This window comes from Typopeltis vanoorti, chromosome 10, assembly GCF_054136105.1.
Source record: "Typopeltis vanoorti isolate ZY-2024b chromosome 10, IOZ_Tvanoo_1.0, whole genome shotgun sequence".
NCBI lineage: Eukaryota > Metazoa > Arthropoda > Arachnida > Uropygi > Thelyphonidae > Typopeltis > Typopeltis vanoorti.
Window position 1 is genome coordinate 18267623 of NC_143558.1, and position 26441 is coordinate 18294063.

The 26441-nt window shown below is 35.3% G+C and overlaps 1 protein-coding gene across 6 annotated transcripts in view; it reads right to left on the bottom strand.

Moving 5' to 3' along the window:
- LOC150102202 (ral GTPase-activating protein subunit alpha-1) overlaps positions 1 to 26441 on the bottom strand; it is an 800562-nt gene that overhangs the window by 406573 nt on the left and 367548 nt on the right. For all 6 annotated transcript variants that reach the window (XM_090398990.1, XM_090398987.1, XM_090398991.1 and 3 more), the window contains 2 exons: positions 13742 to 13897; positions 795 to 926 (listed from right to left, as the gene is read on the bottom strand). In XM_090398990.1, the coding sequence (XP_090255116.1) occupies positions 795 to 926; positions 13742 to 13897 (288 nt within the window). The remainder of the gene's footprint in view (positions 1 to 794; positions 927 to 13741; positions 13898 to 26441) is intronic.

Genomic DNA, 26441 nt, shown 5'->3' on the forward strand with positions numbered 1-26441 from the left:
GAGGCTATTGTTTTCCTCTTTTTCCAGGGTGAACCTGGTTCTAGGGTGTTCAAGTTCTGGGCCATGTGATTATTTAGCCACAAGGCCTGGATACACTCCTCTCCTTTTTAACACACTTAAACAAATAGCGAACACATCATCAACGTAGCAAAGCCATATGGTAGGTTTTTGTGGGGCAGAGTTTAAGGCTTTCTCTTCAAAAATGTACATAAAGAAGTTGGGTGGAGAAAGGGGTGAACTTTCTATAACTGGACGAGTCAGGCTTTGCTCCGGGAGCAAATTAACGCTACACGCGGTTCCCTAGCCGACGTAAACAGAGCTATTTTAGCATTAAAAAAAGGGCTTTCAAATACGCTAAATCACGAACATTGGTCAATTCTACATGACGTCTTGTGCACTGCAGCAAATAAAGAATTCGAAAGAATATGGCGTCGACATATCAACAAGTTTGATAAATTAAAAAAGAACTCGACATCCAAACCAAAACTACAATGTTTTGGAAGTAAGGGGCAATTCACGTACTCTCAAATAATGCTTAAGGCCTTCATTTTCACTCAAGAAGTTGTCTCAACTGATTTTTTTTGATTAACAAAAAATCAATAGTAAGAAATATCATCATGAAATATTTTCTGATGCCAATTTGTAAATGCGAAAAAACAATGTAAACAAAAAAAAAACTTTGCTTTTAATTTGAAATGCAACATACAAAACATGAATCAAGATGTTGCATATAATTCAAATATAATCCGATTCTAAAATTTTATCAAAAAAATAAAATTTAAAAACAAACTTACTTCTTTTAGCTCATTTGATAAGGCAATGGTATCAGCAGCATATATAAAATCAAGAAGGAGTAAAGTACACCCAGGAAGTCCAACAGAAAAAAATTTTGGGCCACAAAACTCTACAACTGTATTCATTATTTTCTAGTAATTAAAATACAGAATATTAATGTTAATAAAAAGGTATGTAATGAATTTAAATTAATGCAAAACAACTTTGTGATATTCTAAAATTACAAAATTTACTAATATTTTGAATTTTTATACAATCAGCATTTCAAGTTTCATAAAATTATTGAAAATTAATTTGAGAAGAAAAATATCTTATGATCATCGCTCAGACCTAATTAAAAATCTTAACACCATTTTCCTAACCTGATTAAGCATAGAAGCTTTATTGGCAGTCATGTTGGCTTTAAATGGCTGTCAATAGTTACTTATAATCATGCTTATCACTTATAATTTAATGGAAGAAACTGACAAAGGAATAATAATTAATTTCTCTATAAGGGTCAAAGCTGTATAACTGAGAGGAGACCTCCACATAGCCTTTAAAGGAATGCGGAGAACCGACCAGGGCTTCTGACCTAATGTCCAATCCTCACCTTCTCGTGGTGCACCCTGTTGGGTATCTACTTTGATACTGAACGAACGAGGATGGGCTGGCAATTTGGGATTTAGCCGACCAAATTGTATTCTTATTGGTTAAACCAAACAAATCTGAAAACAAACCCCAACTCAACATCACCAGAGTTAAAGATCGGTACTATCAACGTAAGAAGCCTGAATGGCAAAGAAATGGAGCTAGCTGAGGAATTAGATAAGTACCAGATCGACATAATAGGGGTGACTGAAACAAAAAAGACCAAAACTGGTGAGATCTTTCTGAGCAATAAATACAAAATGTTATATTCAGGCAATAACAATCAAGGAAAAGAAGGAGTAGCCATAGTATTCAACACAAAATACGAGGCTAATCTTCTTGAATGGCAGTCAGTCTCAAGTAGAGTAATGTGGGCAAATATGAGAATGGGGAACTGGACAATGAGACTTATTTGTGCCTATGGTCACACAGAAGGTTCTACTAAGGTAGAAGTGGAGGAATTTTTTGAGGCTTTAGAAAAAGCAACTGACACAATGAAAAAGGAAAAGTTGGTCCTTGTTGGGGATCTAAATAGTAGAGTAGGAAATGATTGTGAGACATACAAAAATATTTTGGGAAAATTTGGAGAAAAGAGCAAAGCTAATAATAATGGCAAATATCTGTTGGATTTCTGCTCAGGACATGGACTGGTTATTACTAACACCATGTTCCAACATAAAAATGTGCACAAATTCACATGGAGAGAAGAGGCTAGGAATAAGAAAAGTCTCATTGACTATGTTATTGTTGATAGTGATGTTTTCTCCCTGGTGCAGGACACCAGAGTGTACAGAGGATTTGAAATTGGAAGTGATCACTATTTAGTCTTGAGCAGGATAAAATTGAATTTCATATTGAAAAGAATAACATGTAAGAAAGTTTTAAAGCGAATAAAAGTTGAGCAGCTCTCAGATGTAAACTGTAGACTAAAATACAGAAATATTATTGAAAAGAAAATGAAAGAGTTTGAGAACAGGAATCAAACCTTGGAGATTCAGTGGCAAACTCTGAAGGAAACATTGATTGATTCTGCCAGAGAGGCATGTGGTGAGGTTGTGTGCAAAGATAAAAAAATCAGAACTCCCTGGTGGACACAGGAAGTTAAAGAGGCAGTGAAGGAAAAGAAGAAAGCATATCAAAAGTTCCTGGCAAATAAGTCAGCTTTTACTCTTACAGAATACAGAGACAAATGTAAGAAAGCTAAACAGTGTGTAAAACTAGCTAAACAAAAGTCATGGGAGGACTTTGGCAAGAATATAGAAAATAAATATCAAGAAGGTGGCAAAATATTCTGGAGGTTGTTGAAGAAGCTTAGGAATGGAGGAAAGAGTGCTGTAAAAGGAATTAGAGATGATAAAGGTGAAATGAAAACAGGAGAAAAAGATATCCTTGAAGTATGGAGTAATTACTTTGAAAAACTGCTAAATGAAACAAGCAGTGATGACAGCACAGTGATAAAAAACACTGACCAGGCATGCAGTCAGGAATACATATCCATACTTGAAGTAGAAAAAGCCATCAAAGGCTTGAAATGTGGAAAGGCAGCAGGAGTAGATGATATTCGACCAGAAATGCTGAAGTATGGTGGTATAAGAGTCTTACAGTGGCTGCACTGCATAGTTCAGAAAGCCTGGACAGAGGGACGAATTCCCAATGATTGGAGTAGAGCTCTCATAGTACCCATATATAAAAAGGGAAATAAAACTGAATGTGAGAATTACAGAGGTATTTCCCTATTGAGTTTCCTGGCAAGATCTATGCAAGTATACTTGAGAAACGGTTGAGAAGAATTGTGGAAGAAAAGCTTGGTGAAGAACAAGCTGGATTCAGGCCAAATAGAGGCTGTCAGGATCAGATCTTCACTTTACGACAAATAGTCGAGAAAGCATGGGAATATAACAAAGATCTGTATTTAAGTTTTGTCGATTTGGAAAAGGCATATGAAAAGGTGCCAAGAGAGAAGCTATTCAATACGCTGCAGTTATATGGTGTCAATGGGGCATTATATCAAGCAATACTTAGTCTTTATTTGAGTTGTGAGTCAGCAGTTAGAATTGAAGGAAGTACAGGAAGATGGTTTAATGTTAAATCTGGTGTGAGACAAGGATGTACATTATCCCCTCTGTTATTCATTATCTATATGGATCACATTATGAAGGAATGTGGTATTAAACCTGATATCAAAATTGGAGATGTTAATGTCAGCTCTTTGCTTTATGCGGATGATGTTATACTTCTAAATAAATCCGCTACAAGTCTGCAAGATTCTCTGACTAAATTGAATAGCTGTTGTAATAGATATGGTATGAAGGTCAGCAATAAAAAGACAAAGACAATGAAAATAGGCAGAATCATTGAAAATGTCAACTGTGTTGTGAATGGAGAACCTGTGGAACAAGTAAAACATTTCAGCTACTTAGGCACAATTTTTACTGAAGATGGTAAACTAAATATAGAAATAGACAACAGAATCAGCAAAGCTGGTATCGTGGGAAGTCAATTGAATAAATTCATATGGAATAAGAAAGAAATTAGTCAGAACACTAAATTAGCTGTATACAAGACTGTGTTCAAACCAATTTTAACTTATGGATCTGAGAGCTGGGTCAGAAGTAAAACACTTGACCAAAGACTAGAGACCGCAGATATGAGAGTCCTGAGAAAGATTAGAGGCGTGAACAGATGGCATCGATGGCAATATCATATTAAAAATGAGGATATTAGGAAAGAACTTGACATTGTCAGCATCCAGGAATGTGTTAGCAGAGCTAATCTCAGATGGTATGGTCACTTAAATAGAATGGGAGAGGAAAGATTAGCAAAACAAGTGTTCTCTGCCAGGTTGGCAGGAAAACGACCCAGAGGAAGACCAAGATATAGGTGGATTGATACGGTACAAAGTGCCTTAGACGATAGAAATATAAGATCTGATAATGTTGGAGTCTTGACAAGTAACAGACTGATTTGGAGGAAAATTGTAGATAGGAAGTTAGTAATGATGTAATTTTTTCATGTAGTACTGTCATATCCTGTACACCCCTTGAGGGCACATGGCAGGAATTTGATGATGATGATGATGATTAATAGACATTAATCAAGAATTTGATTAAATAAGATAATTTATGTCTGTTTCTTCCACTGTGAGTGCTAAGCAGCAAGTAGCTCATAATTATTCCATTTGAAGCCAAGAAAGTCTTCAAGATAACACAAAAAAATATTTGAAAATGCATAGTTATATATCATATATCACATAATTTTTCACCTTCTGTTATAGAAGAAAGTACTGGAATGTGTGCTTCTAAAAAGATAAATTACAATTCAGTAAGATTCAGTTTATATTATGACTTTAATTCTATGTGCAGTATCATCTTGTTGAGCTATGCATATCATTTTGCTAGTTTATTTAATATACTATTATACTGCAGTAAATGGTTAAGACATCACTCTTCAAGGAATTCAGTATGAGAAAGGTTATGAGATGCAATAAATGTACAATGTATTTGCTACAGAAGGTGAGCAGTCTGTGGGCAATATATGAAGTTGTGGAGGAGGGGGGGGGGAGTGGTTGGAATGTCAATAGTGTATGTCAAAAAGTGAAATGGAGCTGTGAATGGAATGTTTTAGGGAGAAAAAAAAAAAAAAGCAGAAATGCAAGTATTGGAGACAATAAAGAGAAAAATCAGGAATAAGTGAAACTGTAGAACTATTAACCTCTCTACCAGCCGAGGTGAATAAAATAGCCAGACCACCCTACCATTCTTCATGGATCAAAACTTCGTCTGCACTTCTGGTGGAGAAAGTAAAGACAAACGACACAAGGAAACCTTTATGCCATTTGTCTTTGCTTGTACAGTGTTAGTTGGTATTTCCTTTACTGTTCTACAATATTTGACCATTTTTGCTGCACAATTTATTTATTGTCTCTCTTCCCAAAAATAAAAATGAATTTCACATGTGCAAAAATAAATAATCAATCCTGAAATGACCACTGATCAGCCTTTGCAATGAATCTATTTGGTAGTAGTAAATTTGCTAGTTTTTATTCTTCAAATCAGCGTGCAACGGAAACAATTTTCAAATATTTCTTTGCAGTGAAAATATTACGTCAAATATTTATATTTTTTAAGTAACATTTAGCTGGCCTGGTTGGCCGAGTGGTTAGTGTATCTGCTCTCCAGCCAATAGGCTGCGGGTTTGAATCCTGCATAGGCATGGATGTTTGTGATTGTCTTCCACCTTCACCCAAGTATAGATATACTCTCCCAATATGGACTGAGTCACCATGGGAGTAGTAGACCCAAAACCTCCTGCAATGGGAGAGGCTTTCATCCTACAGTGGGTAGAAAAATAGGCTGTTCATCATCATCAAGTAATATTTATTGAAATAAATATAAACTTTTGCTTTCTTTCCTTGCAAAATACCATTATATGGATTGTCACATTTCAGTTTTAGAGACAACTTTTTTTTTTTTTTTTAAATGAACGACAAATGATGTTAAATTGCATTACTCTGTTTCTGATTGTGAGTCTTTTTTAGTATCAAAATTTATATCTAATAATATTTTAGCAGGGATTCATCACCTTAGTCTTTTGCTTAAAATTGCAAGAGATTTTTTCTTCATCTTTTTTTTTTTTCTAGGATGCACATTACTATAATATCCAGTGCATAACCATTGTAGAAATATAATATGAAGGATATCCTATATGGAATAATTCAAAATTTATGCTCCTTTTGAAGATTTTCAATTGCTTACCCCCTCCCCTCCTTCACTATTCCTGGAACTCAATTACATAACTACTCTAAATTTCTACTGGTTTGAAAGTTTTCACAGACAGTATTCAAAATCTATTACTTCATTTTACTGTTCTGACAAAAGAAATAAAGCAATAATATTGTTGTACCACTGAAGCTTCTAATTCTGGACTATTTCTTTGCAGTCTAAAATCAGCTGTCTGCTAAAATTATTCTCTTTTAGAAATACTGTGTTATATTTTTACCATGTAAAACTGCTTACATGCATATCACACAAAAGAAAGTTCAGAAGTGTTATTTTTGTTGTGTTCATCTTAAAAAAAATTCTAAATATTACTACTTCTACTGGTTGCTTTTCTGAAATAATCTACATCTTAGAAATACTTAATGATAATTCCTCTCAGCTGGAGGAACAGCTAAAGGCTTAGAATACTCTCATTGCTATTGAAAAAGAAAAGAGAGAACACTTTGCCAGAATTCACTGAAGTGCCTCAAGCTGTAGGCCAGAATACATCAAGAATGCCTTGTTTCAATTGTTGATTATTAGACATCCTAACACAAAAATATTGACATTTGTTTTACAGGCTGATCAGTTTCACTTTTATTATCGAAAAATTATAAATTATTTGATACAATTATCTCGAAAAAAGGATTTGAATTATTTAAAAGAAAAGGCGCATATGTGTTACATAATATTTTTTTTTTTTGAGGGGGGATTATAGACCTATTTAATCTGCACACATTTCAGAGAATTTATTTTAAAAATCGTTCACAAGACAACTGTTACAAACATAAATCACTTGGGGAACATGCACATTCATTTTAATGTAAAACAGTAGCAAAAGTTTAGCTACTTCAACAATACCATATATATCTAAACTAGAAGAAAATGTCGTTATATCTACTGATGTTAAAACTCTTACATAAATATTTTTTTCTGGCATGATTTCTCTATTATTATAATGTGATCAATTTACAGATTTTTGCCCTCTTGTATTCTCCCATGTTATGTGGAGTGATTACTTCTTTGTACTACAAGAAAAAAAAACCGATAATAACAGAAGAAAAATATGTAGTATTTTCTTTTTCATTGGGTGAATTTATAACATTCTTTCTTTGTGTTTTGAAAAGAAAGAGCAAATTATTATTTTCTTACTATTTTTGCCAACAGAACATCCGATATAATTATAAGAGTGAAATTTTACCGTTTTTATCCAGCACGAGAAAAAAGAAATAAGGCAATAATATTGTTGAATCTGTTGAACTTCACCAGTCTGTCGAACAAAACTTTGCTGTTTTGTAATAAAAAAATATTATTAGCACTACTTTAAAATTTCTAATCTGTGACACACACTGCAATGAAAATTTAATAGACAAAGTTTCACTTTTGGCAAACTGTATTCTTATTTAATAAAAAACAATCTTATAACAGGCAAATTTCAAAAACAGTTGCATTAGGTAGGATTGTGGTACATAGAATGTTTCAAAAATTAAGAAATAAAACATCTCAAAGAATAATTTAACCTACTATTCATAATATTTTGAAATATAATTAAGGGACCATATATATATCTCCCCCACAAGAAATTCGGAATCCTGTGTAGTGGAGATACTTAATGAGCAGTTCATAAAGATCTTTCAATCTTGTGAATGTGACTTCATGGAGAGATCGAGAGCAGTAGATGATGGGGAGGAGAGACTGACTGTAAGTGAGTAAGAGGTGTTTGGGGAGTTGAGTAAACTAGACGTAAATAAGGCTGTGGGACTTGAAAATATATCACCGCATATTCTAAAGGAATGTGCCAGGGAGTTGACACATGCCTTGACATATTTTTTAATACGAGTCTTGCATTTGGTCAAGTTCCTAAGAAGCGGAAGGAGGGCAAGATTATGCCACTTCATAAAGGAGGTGATTGAACTCAAGCATTAAACTATAGTTCTGGAATCCTATGGAATTGATAAAAAACTAATAGCTATATTAAAAGATGTTTACCAGAATGCAGTTGCAGTAGTTAGAATAGGTGATGATTTGGGGAAAATGGTTTAAAACAATCCGAGGTACTAGACAGGGAGACCCAATATCACCAAGCATTTTCATCGCACATTTAGAAAGAGCAATGGATAAAATGAAAGAAGATGCCAAGCAGATGACATTGTTATTATTACAAAATAAATAACGGAAAAAACTCACGTAGAAAGATTATTTAATAGTATAATTTTCGCCTGTGTGTCACAGGCATCTTCAGTACATTAAGCTCAAAATTAAACCCTAACTGACAATTCCAAAAAGCGCCACCTAAGTAGCTGGTGTAAGATAACTAAAAAAGGTCAATAACTTTCCTAAAAAAAAAAATAATAAATAAATAAATAAATAAAAAAAAAAAATAATAATAAAATAAAAATTAATACAATAAAAAGTTAGGAAAGATTAGCTGATTTGTAAAGTACTATCTCCCATAAAGGGGATAGACGTAAGCCATCAGATCTGTTTAAGTTAAGAGAATGAAGTAGAGTTTCACATGTTTCTTTATAAAGGCGTTCCATGAGAAACTGACTTTTGTGAAGAACTCTTGTCTTTCTCCAATGAACTCTGTGTCTAGTGAAGATGGCATGTTCAGAAAGTCCAGACTTTTCAGGTTTAAAGTATTCAATATAAGATTGGTGTTCTTCTAGCCGAATAGAGGCAGATCTTCCCGTTTGTCCGAAATAAGATAATCCACAAGAGCACGTTTCTTTATAAAGGCGTTCCACAATTCTCATGGAATGCCTTTATAAAGAAACATGTGAAACTCTACTTCATTCTCCTAACTTAAACAGATCCGACGGCTTACGTCTATCCCCTTTATGGGAGATAGTACTTTACAAATCAGATAATCTTTCCTAACTTTTTATTGTATTAATTTTTATTTTATTATTTTTTTTAAATTTTATTTATTTATTTATTTATTTTTTTAGGAAAGTTATTGACCTTTTTAGTTATCTTACACCAGCTACTTAGGTGGCACTTTTTGGAATTGTCAGTTAGGGTTTAATTTTGAGCTTAATGTACTGAAGATGACTGTGACACACAGGCGAAAATTATACTATTATATAATCTTTCTACGTGAGTTTTTTTCCATTATTTATTTTGTATCGATATGTCTACTCACAGTTTACCTCTTTTAAAACTTATTGTTATTATTGAAGAAGACGAAAGAGAACTACAAAAAACACTGAAACTGTTAAATGAGGAAGGGAAGAGATTTGGACTTGTTATGAACTTTGAAAAAACAAAGACAATGGTAAAAACGTGTGGACAGGCTTATGTGTTCGTCGAACATGTTGTTTATTATTTTAACGGTATAATAGAACACAGAAACTAAGTAAATAATTAATTTATTAACTTGATGCTGATATTTCGCTGGTGTTATAACCAGCATCTTCAGAGCACAAAAACACTGTTTGTCACAATACGCGAGACTAAAACAACATGGTGTGCTTAAACAAAATTGTAGCAGCAACACAAAGACTAGAGTCCTGATTTTGGAGCCCTCTATCTGAAAAAAAAAAAAAAAAAAAAAAAAAAAAAAAAAAAAAAAGGTATCATATATTACTAGAGTCCTAGAAACGTGCTAGTTTTTTCTTAATATGACTGTCTCCCAGATCTTCGGCAAGTTAATACAGCCATATTTGTTGAGATTTGGAGTGTGTTTTAGGGCTTCTGTCGCCTCTAAGAACAATCTCTCTGATTTATACGGGTTTCTGTGTAGTACTTTTGTGTTTTTCCAGTTGATCCTGTGTGCAGGGGTATCCAGTGCATGGTCTGCTAGGCCCGACTTCCCATAATGATAATTCCGGACGTATCTTCTATGTTTGCTGATGCGGATGTTCACAGTTCTTCCGGTTTGACCATAGTAGGCTTGATTGCATGAGCAGGGTACTTGGTAGACTCCTGGATGTGATAAAGGAGGAATGCTATCCTTGGGTGAGCAGATGAGGGTGGCTAATTTGCTACATGGTCTGATTGTAGTGCGTAGTTTATGTTTATTGAGAATTCTTGAGATCTTTTCGGATGTGCCTTTAATGTAAGGGATGGTGACTGTTTTGTTGTGGTGGATGGTGGGAGGGGTTTCTTAGGAGTGTTTAGTATTTTGTTTATTTTATTTATGTGGATTGTAGCCGTTGGCCAAGAAGGTGTGGCGTAAGTGAGTCAGTTCAGTGGAAAATCCAATGACAAGGCTCTGACTGCTGAACTGACTCACTTACGCCACACCTTCTTGGCCAACGGCTACAATCCACGTAAAATAAACAAAATACTAAGAAATACTCTAGAGAACCAACTAGGAAGAAGATAAAAAATCTTCGTGAGTATGATATGAATTACTTGAAATGTGGATTTTCATGGACAGGAAATGAAGAGGAACCTATTCCAAATTTTGTTCTATTAAAAATAAATCATATTTTTTGTTTACATGAACATAAATTCAAATAAAATAGACATTTAGAATAAAATATACCATATATTTTCGCATATAATGCGATCCACGTATAATGCGAACTAGAAATTTTGTTTGAAAACTAGCCCTAAAATGCCATATCCACGTATAACGTGATCTGTTAATCTTGTTCCATAACATTATAAATAATACAATATGAATTAATGAAAAAAATATTTATTTTAAAACAAAATGTCAAAATCCTTTAAATTCTTCTTCATCTTTTGAGTCAAACATTTCATTTATAAATTCATCTGTAGGCATTGCATCATCAGTGTAGTAGTTGTTGTCATCGTCATCATGCTCTCCAATTTGTTGTGCGTCATCCTCGCTTTCGTATGTGATGTCATCTTCGGATCCATCCATTGAATTACTTATTCCACATTTAAGAAATGAGCGTTGAATTATTTCAGATGGTATCGAATCCCAAGCTTCTTTAACCCAGCTTGTGATTAGGGTGATCTCAGGCTTCTGAAAATTCCCACTCTTTGTCATCTTCACCAAACCAGATGCCATCCATTCTCTCTATTTTTCACGTAAGTGATCTTTAAATGGCTTATTCAAGCTGACATCAAGCGGCTGCAAAACGGAAGTCAGACCACCCGGTATGACTGCTAGGTCAGTAGGTAACTCATGTGCTTTCTCTTTGCTTGCCTCCGTTAAATGCGCCCGGAACATATCCCAGACTAGCATGCTTTATTGATGTAACAAGTCTGGACATATGTTCCAGACTTGATCCAGCCACAATTGTACACTTTCTTCATCCATCCAACCTTTCTGGTTGGCGCGAACAAAGACACCTGGTGGGAAATTTCATATGCTTCGGAATTTTCTTCCTTTTAAATATCAACTGTCGGCTTTAATTTGGTTCCCTCTGCCATGCATACTAGAACAACGGTAAAATGTGTTTTTTCATGTCCTGTTGTTATTATGAGGACACCCTTTTCACCAACTTAGTTTACTGTTCGATTCCCAGGCATATCAAAGTACATGGACGTCTCATCCATATTGCCTATTTGGAAAAATTCATATCTGTGACACTTCCGTAATTTTATGATAAATTTATGGAAGGACTCCACTTTTTCTTCAAGCTGCTTTGGTAACTTCTGCGCAATTTTTGTTCAGTGTCGTAATGTTAATGCTTTCCATTCCATAAATCTGTTGCACCACCCAGGTGAAGCAAGAAAAGATGAAATACCTGGTGTGCCCTTGAATTTACGATTCTTGAGTTGTAGAGCTCAAAAATGAATTGCATTTCTTGTTACTATAATGCCATCTTGTCGTTGCATCAAAATCCATTCTTTTTGCTCTTCTTCGAGTTCTGGAAAGGATGCTACATCTCCACGATGGGCACGTTTTGGGGATTTTTTCAAGATTGTCTTTTTGCTTATGCCAAAGTCTAATACTGTATTACTCTCTGCTACACCAAATTCTCGCATAGCAACAGTGTTATTATGTTCTTCTGCAAACTGCACAACACACAATTTAAATCCTGCTTCAAAAGATGAACATTTCTGTTGGCTCATTTTCAGGCTAGGTTTGTTTAACGAATAATATTTAAAATAAACCGATATACCTAACTGTGCTAATATCCCGCCAAGGGGACGGGATATTAACACTACTTACATTACTGGCTTTATGGGCAGATACAATGTGCGCTCGGTCACCAAATGCGAGTGGGTCAAGTAGTTTTGGTTGCATAGGCATTAGGTAGTATATATTGTGTGTGCAAGTCTAACAAGATGTTATATTGTTTAAGATCTGCATATAATGCAAACCCCTAACTTTAAGTAGTATTTTTTACCATAAATTTTTCGCATTATACGCGATAATACACGATACTTTATTTATTTATTATTATTATTTTGATAAGGGGATACTTGGTAATGATGAAAATTTAAGAAGGGGTACACGGATATCTGAAGGTTGAGAGACACTGCACTAACCACTCAGCCCAGATTAAATATATTGAACATTAGTGCTGTGTGCGTACTCTAGAAATCAAACAGAGCATTTTAAAGCCACTCGAATCCTGTTATAAGAGAATGATCTTAAACCAGCCAATGAAATTCTACTTTAAAGACATCCACAAACATCTGCTTATCAAATCTCAAATCCAACCAGCATTTGAGATCAAATCTCAAATGCTGGTTGGAGAGCAAAAGTACATTAAACTCAGCCAATCAACTTTGAAAACACAGGTTATACTAAGTGGTCAATGAGATTTTAGATTCCACTGGCTTGAATGAACAGGATAAAAAAAAGTATAAATGTTTTCTAAAATGAGGCAAGAGTTATTCTGCATTAAAAGTTTGTCCTTCAAAGTCATTTTGAAAATTTTGAAAAATAAGCAACATCCTGCCTCCATACATCCGCAGATCCAACTTTCTTCTACATGAATACAGCAAAATCATGGAAATCCAAAATCTTCCAATCCATGAAGACATCCCACCCCTAGAAATAAACAGGCTAAAGTCAAGGTACCCTCCAATCTTAACAGCAAAAAATCTTGCAGAGACAAGGTTCAACATGAAGGAGAAGTGGAAAGAGTCCTGGTGTAACACTTCAACAGGGATCTTCCATGAATTAGTGGACCCAACACAGATAACTTTGGGTTTTGACCTACCTCGGAAAACTTGGTCTACCCTTAACCGAATCCGCAGCAACCATGGCAGATGTGCAGACCACCTTTACAAATGAGGCATGATTGCCTCACCCAGGTGCGACTGTGGATCACCCTGCCAGACAATTAATCATATTATAGCAGAATGTGTCCTACGTGCATACAGTGGAAACCTGTCAGACTTCATCCATGCTACACCAAGTGCAGTCGACTGGATAATCAACCTAGACATTCAGTTGTAGCCTATTCTTGATTCTTGAGTGTCTCTTTTATGACTGTATTATGTCTTCTTATTGTACATATGTCTATTACTATGTCCATATATATTAAGGATTAATGTAATGTAACTTTTCATGTGTGAGCCATATGCTAAATAAATAAATAATTTTGAAAATTTTGTTGAATTGTCAAGTATTAAATAAAAACTTTAAATTATGTCAAATGAAAACCTAAAAAAAGCATTACCTGATCACCACTAACTATTCCATTATGAATAGTCTTATAGAACTGAATAAGATAGTCTCTAGGTAAAGGCAAATCATGTCTACGAACAGTGATCAAACTTAACAACTTATATGCAAGAATTTTTCCCTCTTGATACTTTTCATTGAGTGTAATAGCCTGAAAATATATAAATAATGCTTAAGCACCACCACTGCTAATACTTTTAAATTTTGAGATTGCAATTTACAGTTAACATGTTCGCTGCCAACTATGAGTATACTCGTAGTTGGTATATGAGCCTCACAAGCCAACTACGAATATACTCATATGACGCTTACCGCTGCCAACGAGATTACTCATACTGACCTTGAAGAAGTGAAAGTGCTTGGTGTGCAGAGCGAGCAGCGAAAGTGTGTATACTCGTAGTTGGTATATGAGCCTCACCAGCCAACTACAAATATACTCGTGTGTCAATTACTGCTGGCAACAAGATTACTGGTACTGACCTAGAAGAAGTGAAATTGCTTGGCGTGCGGTAACAAACTATGCCCGAGGAGCATGGCAGTGAATGTGTTAATTTACAATTTACACAAAAACACAAGGAAATAAGTAAATATTAATTTAAAGCCATACAAATCTGCTTAAATATTACAGGTCATCATCAGCTGCAACAATAATTAATTACAAGGTAGAACATGAACAACTGATTGATTTGAAACAGTAAATTTGTGTGATGTTATGCATAAAACAATGCAAAGGTATAACAGAATGATGTGTGATTAGAATAAGATCCTCACATATCTTAGATAGTGAGAGGCAGTCGTTACAATTTAAGTTTGGTGATGAAGTAGGGCCTCAGTGCTTTTCTTTAGACATTGAATCTATTCCATGCTGTGCCAGATTTCTCAGGATTTCCAGGAAATCAAGATGATAATTTGTTGACAGAAAGAAAAGTAGCCACTAAACTGTATTTCTTAAGAATTCTGAAAATTGGTTTTGAGATGCCAGAAATGTATGGGAGTGGGACTCAATGTACTCTTTCCTTGTTATATGAGCTGAGATTCCAGGAATTAAAAAGATTCCTATGTGGTCCTTCCTGGGAAGGCACTGAGTTTCATATATAACATGAAAAAGTACGTTGAATCCCAATCAAATACATTTCTGGCATCTCAGAACCCAATTCCAGAAATTCTTAACAAACACAATTTAGTGGCTACTTTTCTTCCAATCATTAAATTATTATCATGGTTTCGATCTTACCAAGATAAACACTGTCCTCTGTTTTTCTGGTGTCTACCAAGTTCCTTGTGACAGTGCAGCAATGATACATTATTATTATTCAGGCCTCCATGGAGTCAAGAGACTCATCGTGCGAGGTCCTTAGGAAACAAATTCTATCATACCACTCCTTGAACTCATTGACTGTTCTTGCTCTCACCACTCTATCAGGCAATGCATTCCATGATTCAACCACTCTCCATGCAAAGAAACCACTCCACCCCCCCCCTCTTGCTCACAGCTTCCTTCCGTAAGTTCAAGGGATGGCCCCCTTGTCATCGCTCCTTCCTGCTGTTCCATCAAGTGAAAGAACTCCCCAGTGTCAACCCTGTAACTGCCTCTCAGCAGTTTAAAAGTCTAGATCATATCACCTCTCCTTCGTCTATCCACCAAATGCAGTCCGCATGCTCTCAGCCAATCCTCATAACTAACATTGTACAATCCTGAAACCATCTTTGCTATCTGCCCCTGTATCCTTTCCACGGTTAATTTATCCCTTTCAAATCCTAGGGACCGAATTTGAAAACAATAGTCTAAGTGTGGTCTAATCAGGATCTTATAAAATGGAATGATAACTCTTTTATCTCTGCAGTCATCCTTTTCAGTACTGCAGCAATCCTCTGGGTTACCTTCACCACCTTTGCAATATGCTCCCTAAATTTCAGTTTTCTATCAATCATCACCCCCAGATCTCTACTCTGCCATACTTCCTGCAGTACAGCTCCTCCAATCAAGTATGCAGCCTCCCATCGATGCATCCCAAACTTCAAGACTTTATTTTTTGCTGCATTCAACTGGTACCCCCCCCCCCAATTCATCTGTCTAGTTTATTCAAATCCTCTTGCAGGGCTGTCACATCTATTAGTGATAACCCTTCCCAGATTCACATCATCTGCAAACAACTGAATATCCCCTTGCAATTCATTGACAATGTCATTGATATAAAGGTTGAACAATACAGGTTCCAGTACTGAGCCCTGTGGAATCCCAATTGTAACCTTCTGCTTCCTTAATATTGTCCTCACCATACACAACTCTCTGATACCTATTAGAGAGCCAATCCTGAATCCAGTTGACTAACTCAACATCTAAACCCATGTGCTGCAAATTAAATATCAGCTTATCATGTGGAACCCTGTCAAATGCCTTTGCAAAATCCAAGAAAATGACAGTATATGCCTTCCCCCCCATCAACTGGTCTTGTCACTTTATTATAAAAGGCAATTATATTACTAAAGCAAGAGTGTCCATTAACAAATCCATGTTGATTCTCACAGATAACATAATCCTCATGTGCCCAATGCTGTATATAGTCATTCACTAATTTCTCCAAGATCTTAACAACTACTGATGATACACAAACTGGCCTATAATTAGACACTTCCAGTCTGCAACTGCCCTTATGCAATGGCACTATCTTACCTTCCTTCCATTCTATAATAAATTTAGTTTAATCCTTTATCCAAGTGTGAGCAAACAAAGTTTGCGCGTGAAAGTATCTTCAGGACTGGGGTAAGGTAGTACAACACTGGGCAACTCGTTGCAAAGGTGGAGCAAGCTAGCATCACTACTATCTCAGTATCTCCCATAATGCAAAACACATCTCCTTGCATTATGGGAGATACTGAGATAGGAGTGATGTTAGCTTGCTCCACCTTTGCAACGAGTTTCCCGGTGTTGTACTACCTTACCCCAGTCCTGAAGATACTTTCAGGTGCAAACTTTGTTTGCTCACACTTGGATAAAGGATTACACTAAATTTATTATAGTCTAACCAAGTAAACTTTCAACTTCTTTCCATTCCTTGAGTAGTTTTCCCACAGACAGACTTTCATTGAAGAGCCAGGTCAACATATCTGTCAGTTCTTTAGCACATTCTCTCAAAACCTATGGTGAAATACCATCCAGTCCCACAGCTTTACTGACATCCCGAGTACTCAGTATTTGGAAAACACTCTCCTCTTGCACCTCTAAACCTTCAACCTGCCCTATCCCTCTAGTATTAAAACTTTCTTCCCCAGGATGAAATATTCCAATAAAGTGCTCATTGAACAATTCCACTATGTCCTCTGCATCAGTCACTCTATTCCCATTTTTATCCTGCACTGTCATTCTTCCACAAGCATTTCTCCTCCTACTGGCCGCATTGCTCAAACATTCCCTAGGATTTTCTCTGGATCTTAGTGCTAATCTCTTCTCATATTCCAGTTTTGTCTTCCTCACCATACTAGTCACTTTCCTGGCCTGTCTTATATTCTTCACGCATATTTTTCACCTGCAGTTCCTGTTTGATATTGTTTGTCATCCACTTTACACCAAATTGCATCCTCTTCTTCACTCGTGGAATACAGCTTACTATTGCTGTTAACAAATATTCCTTCACAATTCTCCAAGCACTAATGATATCCTGGCCTTCCAATTCTGTCCTCCATGGAACCTGCATCAAGTTGATATCCAAGACTATTATAATCACCTACCTTATAATTCCACATATGTTCCCTTTTTCTTTGATACTGCTGCATGTCTATTCATCTTCCAAGTTAAAACCACATGGTCACTCTCTCCAACTGGTGGTAGAGATGTCATCTAAGTTATTATCAATTCTTCTGATGCTATGACAAAATCCAAAACTCTTGAACCTCTTGTTTCCTCTATTACATGTTGCCCAAGACATTTGTCCATGAAGAATTCTAGAAATTCCATTCCCTTATTACTACATGAATTTTCCTCTGCTGTAGTTAAAATCTCCCATAATCATTCTTCTTGCACTTGCCAAGTTCAACTGCCTAAACATCTGCTCAATACCCTCTGTGCTCCTTGGTTTGTAGCAACACCCCACTAAATATCCTGTTTTGCCCACCTCTACCTCACACCATATACTTTCAAAATCATTAGTGTCACTGCCTTCCAAAGCCTCCACCCTCAGAGAACATGTCATCACTTATCATAAGCAGTAGTCCACCACCATGTTTTCCTTTCCTATCCTGTGGAAATATGCTGTACTCTGCTACTTCAATTCCAGTTATTACATCATCCTCCATCAACCACATCTCAGAGATCCCAATAATCTTTGGCCAAGACTGATGCTATCAGTGCCACCAATTCATTTCCTTTATTTCGAATACTCCTGGAATTAGTATAAAGCATAAAAATGTCACTTGTTATCTATTACCATCTTAGTTCTTGCTGGATCTTGTCCTTTAAAGGCCATAGTTTTTGATTTTTCTATTGATATTATCATACCATAATCTTTGGCTATCTCATTTAGATATAAAATAGCTTTCTGTAAGTTATCTTCAGAATTTGTAATTATTATTTGGTCGTCGGCAAAAAGGAGAGTGTTTAAGTTCACAGTAGGAGAAAGTTTAATACCTTGATGGAAATTTTTATTCCATTTTATTATTTCATTTAGGTAATTATTAAAAAGAGTTCTTGAGAGGGGACATCCCTGTCGGACCCCTTGGTTTATCTCTCTCATATATGATAGCTCATCATTTAATCTTATTTGTATTTGATTATTTTCATATATACTTATGATAGCTTTTAGGATATTATTTGGTATTTGTCTTTCATTTAATATGTTAATACCTAGGATATATGATCATATATGAAAATGAAAAAGATATAAACATAAAAATTGCAAAATATTTAAAAATAACAGGTGTAATTAACTCTGTATTTAAACCAAACCTAGTTCAAAAACAAACCAGACTAAAAGTATACAATACGTTAGCCCTACCAGTCTTATTGTATGGAAGTGAAATCTGGACAATGAAACAAAAAGACAAACAAAGATTAATAACAGCAGAAATATAGTTTATGAGAAAAACTGCAAAGTATACTCTATTTGATCACAAAAGAAACAAAGAAATTATGAAAGAATTAAACCAAGAATCAGTAATAGAAAAAATTAAAAAATATAAACATAAATGGATGGAACACGTTCAAAGAATGAAAACAGAAAGATTACCAAAACAAGCCTTAAAGTACAAGCCATTAGGCAAAAGAAAACCAGGACGTCCTCTTAAACGATTCAATAATGACTTCTAAGGCCGGAACAGGCCACGCTTGGCCTAAATCTTTCATGTGCAAGATGATGATGATGATAAAAATGTCACTGCTTCTATACCTATCATTATCCCCATCCAGACCCCACTGGACTTGGTCTTACCTGATGTTGTCTCTCTTTCTCCAAGCACCCATTCCCACAAGAGGCCACCTCTGCTACTATCCACCCTGGGAATTCTAGTTTCCCTGCACTGACACACCGACTCGTTCAGAAAACAGCAATCTCTCTCCAGATGCCTACTTCCTTCCTCATTCAAATGCAAGCGGTCTCTCACATACATCTCCCTTCCGTCCTCAAATGCTCTCCAAGCATCCACATATTCCAATCCTCTCTTCTGGCACATTCCAGCTATTACGCTATTCATTATTACTGCTCTTCTACTCAGCTTGTCAATATCATACCTGGACAACACACATACACACAATCTTTCCTCTCTGCATTTTCTTTTGCACAACCTCAAACAAGAATCTCAGATCTCTTGTCACCTGATTTACATTGTTTCTCAAGTCATTCGTGCCCACCATCACAATCATTTCATCCATTCTTTCACCCCACTTAATTGCCATAGCCACACTTTCTATCGTTCCTCCAGCAAACACTCCTCTGGCATCCTATTTGTACATCATGGATCATCGAGTCTCCATACATCACACCTGTTACCTCTTTGTTCCTTGATTGCTCACCTGCATTCCTCACTCTCTCTCTCTCTCTCTGTGTGTGTGTGTGTGTGTGTGTGTGTGTGTTCCACTACTTATCTGCTGTCCTGGCATCACTTTATCCCTGGTTCCAGCACTCCCTTGCATTCTTCTCATTTCCTCTCTCTGACTGTTTCCATTCTCCCCTCTTCTATCATTCCCATCTCTCTCTCTCTCTCTCTCAAACTCTCTCTTCTACTGCTCCTATTAGCACCAGGAAATCTGAGAAATCTGGATTGACACAGCATGGAATAGATATCGACCACAATATGGTCTGAAACATACTTACTTCATCTCTGGTGCTATAAATTTGGATTTGTTTAAAGAAAGCACTGAGGCCTTACTTCACCGTCCAAACTTCAATCATGACTACCTCTCAATATCTAAAATATGGGAGAGTCTCATTCTAATCACACATCACTAGTTTTTTTTTTTTCATACAGTTAATGAATAATTAATAATAGTGTTTCTTCAGTTATACCTTTGCATCATTTTATGTATAGCATCATGCAGCACTTACTTTTTGATGATAGCCTGTAATATTCAGGCTGAAAGAATTGAAAGCATTGCTTTCAATAAATATTATTTACTTATGTCCTTGTATTTTCATGTAAATTAAAGAAACCTCATGGCACAAGTATCTCTGAAAGAATAATAATCTTAAATAAAAACACACTTTTAAGCCTCTAAGTCCATTTTCATATAAAGCAATAAATGCTAAAGTGAATCATATTCTAATGTTAGATCTAATGAAATAATGTAATGTGGATTCACAAGACAGAAAAGTTCTCTTAAAATAAAAGGATTATTAACATCTAATTTATTTCAAGGGCACTCTTCTCACGCTTTAAAATATGGAATATGATTTTATTTTATAATTCTTTATTTAAAAAACAAAATCATACAAAAAAATCTCACATTTCTGATTTCCTTGTTCACTATAATTCTTAACATACAACTGAATGTAACAGTTTTATCATTTGACCTGGTTGTTCTATTCATTTAGAAAATTTTGCCACCTTCCTGAACAACATTCATCCTTAAATTAAATCACAGATGAATTAGAAGAAAATAGGATCTTTACTGTTTTTGGATACAATAGCTGAGATATCAGAACAAACCACATTCAACTTCTGAGTTTACAGGAAATCAACTAACATAGGATGTTATCTAAACTCAAACTTCTCATCACCACCCACCACAAAAAATGGAAATCATCCATTCCTTAACAGGATAGAGCTTACAGTTTCTATCAGCTTAAGTGAAAAACCAAGAACTACAGTATCTTAATTCTGTCCTTCCTAAAAATGGCCATAACACAACATTAGCCAAAAAATTCTATCTCGACCTCCAAAACACACAGAAAGGATAAAGTGATTCTCCCATATATACAATAATCACAGATAAAATAGCAAGACTGCATTGAAAAAAAAAAAATGTTCCACATTGATTACTACTTTTACTCAAGAGCTTTCAAAGAATCAGTTGAAATGATGAAGGATCCACTACAGTATAACAAAAAAAAAAAAAAAAAAAAAAAAAAAAAAAAAAAAAAAAGATAATTTTACATAAATTCTGGACTTCCTTAATCCATCACAACACACTTGCATCTACAGAAGTATACAGAAACCCATGGACCAGCAGCCAGCATAACAGTGAATGCATGTTTTCCATTGTTTAAACATTTTCAAAAAATTTCACTAGAAATGCTAACTAGTTTTGCTAACTAGTAACATCATTCTAGTTTTTAAATTTATTTGTGCTATTTCGTGATGATGTAATACAAAGTTTTTCATGAAACTAATTGAATTAAAATATACTTTCTATTTGACATCTTTGTGTGTGGATTAATACCAGAAATAATTAGTTCTAATTTTAACAGTTTAAATTTAATGCAAATGGAATGAAGTATGTGCAATAAAGGGTTAAATGTTTCAGACTGTTCTACATAATGGATGAATAACATTCAACGTACTGAGCAAAATAAACATTAAAAACAAGCAACATGGCCTTAATCATCCTGGCAGCAATACAAACAGTCCTACTCACATAATAACGTACATCTTAAAAATACGTTATTTCCTTGGCATAAATATGAGATCAAATTGGTAGATTTAAAATGTATTGATACTCATCACCACATAAAATATTAAAGAAAATATTGTGAGACTATTTTTTCCCTAGTCAGTCTATATAAGCAATAATATGCTTCCATTGAAACCTTACATGAGAAAAGGAAAACAAAAGATACTGATAACACAGACGTATTCTTATTTACTAATGCAACCATCTTATCCACAACATCATGTGACTGTTACAATACTACTGTAATGGCATCAGCAAAATTGATAAATTCAGTAATAACTGACAGAAAAATGTATTGATGCACCTTTGCTTATGCACCAGCTCATGCAATGTGGATAGTGTTAATCTCCAAAACTAAGGAACCTTTTCAGCTTTAAAGTCAATAAAAAAATGTTTTAAATACCTATAACTGCGCAAAAAGGTACTGTTTCTTTTCTTTGCTGTCAACAATAGTGAATCCAAATTTAGGAAGATGATATTATTTCTAGAATAAATTATTTTCCCTAAACAACATAACATACCTGGAATATGAAACTTTTAAGACAGTTTTGCCAAGGTCTGCCAGAGATGAGATTTAGACTCACACAGAATTCATATAATTCTGAATCATTTTGTTAAATTTTGGTACAATAAAAGTGGTCTGATTTAATGCATGACTGTGGGCTTTACAAATTTCAGTGAATATCACTAGGAGTAGACTCCTTATTATCCATTCAAAATGTAACATTTGAAAAATTCAACAGCAAATTCACAATTTAAAAGGCACTTTTCCCATAAGAATTAACGTGATAAAGGTTCTATTATGTGTAGAGACTTACCAAACTTGTAACAGATGTAATTAATGTCTTCAGAGACTTATTAAACACATACTTCAAATTATTATTATACAGGTATCTGTATAATAATAATTATATGGAGTCAGATGACTCATCGCAGGAAATCCATTATTCACACATTATCTATCGCACCTCGCCTTAAATCCATTCACTGATGAAGCACTCAAAACCATCTCTGGCAACCCATTCCACCCTTTCACCAGTCTCCAAGCAAAAAATCTAGTCCTGACACCCTTGCTAACTGCACACTTACACAAGTTTCATAGGCGATCCCCCTTGTTTTTTCCCTTCCCACCATGTACTGAAAAAAGTCTTCTATGTCAATCCTATAAAACCCCCTTTAATAACATATATGCCTCTATTGTATATTCTCTCTTTTCTGCTTATAGTTAGTTTTTGAAGCCCACAGACCTTCAGTTCTATTCTCAAAAGGAGCATTCTTAGACCTGCCACAGTCACTTGCCTCTGAATCCTCTCCACCAATTCTCCATCCCCAAGGAATTCAGGAAACAAATCTGTGCACAGCAGACTAGATGCAGCCACCTTAGAGCTTTATAAAGGGGGTCAATAACTTCTCTATCCCTACCTGCTAGGGTGTTCTTCAACAACCACATAACCTGATGTGCTGTTTTGGCTGCCTTTGCAATATGCCCTTTAAACTTCAACTATACATCAGCCCACCATACATCCCAACAATTTGTTATCATAAAATTCCCATTATGATCACACAAGATTTATTCTTCCAAAGAATCTCTGAAAGAAAAACTGGAATATCAAAGAAACAGCTTTACTAAATGGCTACTATAGTCCAAGAATAACTCAAAAAATAATTAACACTGCAACCGGTACAGCAACCCAGACAAGAAAAAGTCCACAGGACTTCTATACCATTTATTAAAGGCATCTCAGAACGGGCAGTAAAAATTATGAAAAGAAGTATAAATTCATCACTACATATAAACCCATCAACCAAATTCATAACTTGCTACCTTCTCCAAAAGACCAACTCTCACCATTGATCTACCTTGGAGTATACAAAGTACCATGTCCATGGAACTTGTCTTACTATGGACAAACAGGAAGATCTGTCAATAAATGTATCTCTGAACATCAACAACATGTGTGGCTTATCAAATCTCACAAATCTGGCCTGGTGCAACATGGAAGTGAAAACACTAGCCATAGGATCCAATAGGAAAACATCAAAATGGCACATACATCCATATATAAACATGAAAATTTATACAAAGTGATGAAGCCCTACTTCATTGACCTAATCTTGATCGTAATGACTGCCTTACTAGTGTGGGAAATTGTTATTCTCCACTGCATTAAATAAATTTGTAATATTTTATTTTATCTCATTTTACACAAATTATGGACTCTACAACCGTGTTATAAGTAATTATTTTAATTTCCCAACGTTTAAACCTTCATATTAAAGTCATCATCTGGAGTATGGCTGAGGAAGATCCTTCAGCTCCTCAGGTCTCCGACGGGAATCGAACCTAGGACACTCCTTCCCCCAGGCTTATGGTTGCGAAGCGCAAAGCCACTAGGCGAACCGCATGGACTTTTTAAGTTGGTACATCTGTCATAAGCATCCATGTGAAACTGCAAGTCATTCTATCAAGTAGTTTGTTTTATACAGCTGTCTGAAGCGAACGTGGCGTCTGTATCCCTTGAAATGATAAAATTGAGTATCGTGCGGTTATAAAATTCTTTGGTAAAAGAAGGGTTAATGCCAAAAGAAATTCATTCAAAGTTTATAAAAGTTTATGGGAACTCTTCTCCTTCGTTTTCGACAATTAAGAAATGGGCTGCCGAGTTTAAACATGGTCGTACCAGCCTTGAAGACGATCCACGTGAAGGACGTCCAAAAAGTGTAACAACACCAGAAATCATTGATCAAGTGCACGATATGGTATTGGATGACCAGCAAGTCAAACTGCATAAAATTGCAAAGACTATAGGCATTTCAAAAGAATGCGTAGGATATATTTTGCATGAAGAATTACAAATGAAAAAGCTTTATGCAAGATGGGTGCCGCGCTTACTCACAGCAGATCAAAAACGCACTTGCATGAAAATCTCTGAACAGTGCTTGGAGCGTTTTAACAAGAATAAAACTGATTTTGTGCATCGATTTATTACTATGGGTGAGACTTGGATTCACCATTACACACAAGAATCCAAACAGCAGTCAAAACAGTGGACTGAAGCCAGTTGTTCAGCACAAAAGAAGACAAAGTCAGTTCCACCAGCAGGAAAGGTCATGGCATCTGTGTTTTGGGATGCTAAAGTTATTTTGTTTATTAATTATCTTGTAAAAGGTAGAACAATAACTTTGGAATATTATTCCGATCTTTTAACTAGACTAGACAAAAAACATTTGTGAGAAAAGACCCGGTTTGCAGAAGAAAAAAATCATCTTTCATCAGGACAACACACCTGCCCACAAAGGTGTTTTGGCAAGGGGAAAATTAACGGATCTTTACTATGAATTGTTGGAACATCCACCCCATTTCCCAGATTTGGCTCTCTCGAGCTTCTATCTCTTCCCAAAACTAAAACTCTTCCTCGCTGGTCAGCATTTTTCTTCGAACCAAGAGGTGATTGCAGCTGTAGAGAGGTATTTTGTACATCTTACTGAGAGCCTCTACAGGGACAGGATAATGATGCTGGAGCATCGCTGGAATAAGTGCATTTGTCTTAAGGGAGATTATGTTGAAAAATAAAAATAATTTTGAAATTATAAATTCGTTTTTTCATTGTTAGGCCAAGAACTTTTCAGACCACCCTCATATATACAGGGACAAGCTAAAGTACGTTTCACACAGTATGCTGAAGAGACAATGATTTGATCAATGGTTATTTTACTGCCCTGACCTCTAGTGAAAATAAAATAAAACTACAATAAATAAATGAAATAAAATAAATCAACTACATCAAAGCTATATTCTATTTAAGAGAACATCAGAGAAACATTCTTTCATATAGATAGCTTTGTTACAGTAAAAATTATGTTCTAATTTAACATGACAATTGTTATATTAGATTTAGGATCCTGGATTATCTATGGTACTATTTATTATTAACTCTTAGGGAGAAAGGTTAAGTGGGTAGAACATGTGCCCTCCATATGCTTGGGAAATTTAGGCCATCATTATTGTTAATATTAGGGTGATTGAAGAATCTCACAGGCCTCCTTAAATTTACGTTCATACCAAGTTTTGTATGAACATAAATGTTTGAACAATGTGATGTAAACAACAAGTGTTTTTTCAGTCAATTCTATGTAAAGTGTTCAAGGCATGATCAGAAAGATAAGCTTGACCACACATATTATATTTAATGTGTCGTTTATGTTCCTTTTTTTCTGATAGGAATTGTGCATCCTGTTTCCCCTATATAGGGTAAATTACTGGTGCAATGAATACTGTATAATCCAAGGTGGGCCAGAGTTGGGAGTGGATCCTTGGATGAGTTGAGTAAGTTCTTTAATTTTGCAGGAGGTTTAAAGGTGGCTTTAAGATTGTATTTTTGTAGTACTCTGTTTATTTTGTCTGATATCCCTTTAATGTATGGAATGGTTACAGTTTTATTGTACTCGTGTTTATTTTTGTTTTTAAGTGAGGTCTTGTATAGAATTTTGAATGTTGATGAATGACTCCTAGTTTTTGCATTGGGTGGTGGTAGGAATTTATGTGTGTATATTGGCCATTATGTGTCGGTAATGGCCAATTACCAACAAAGGA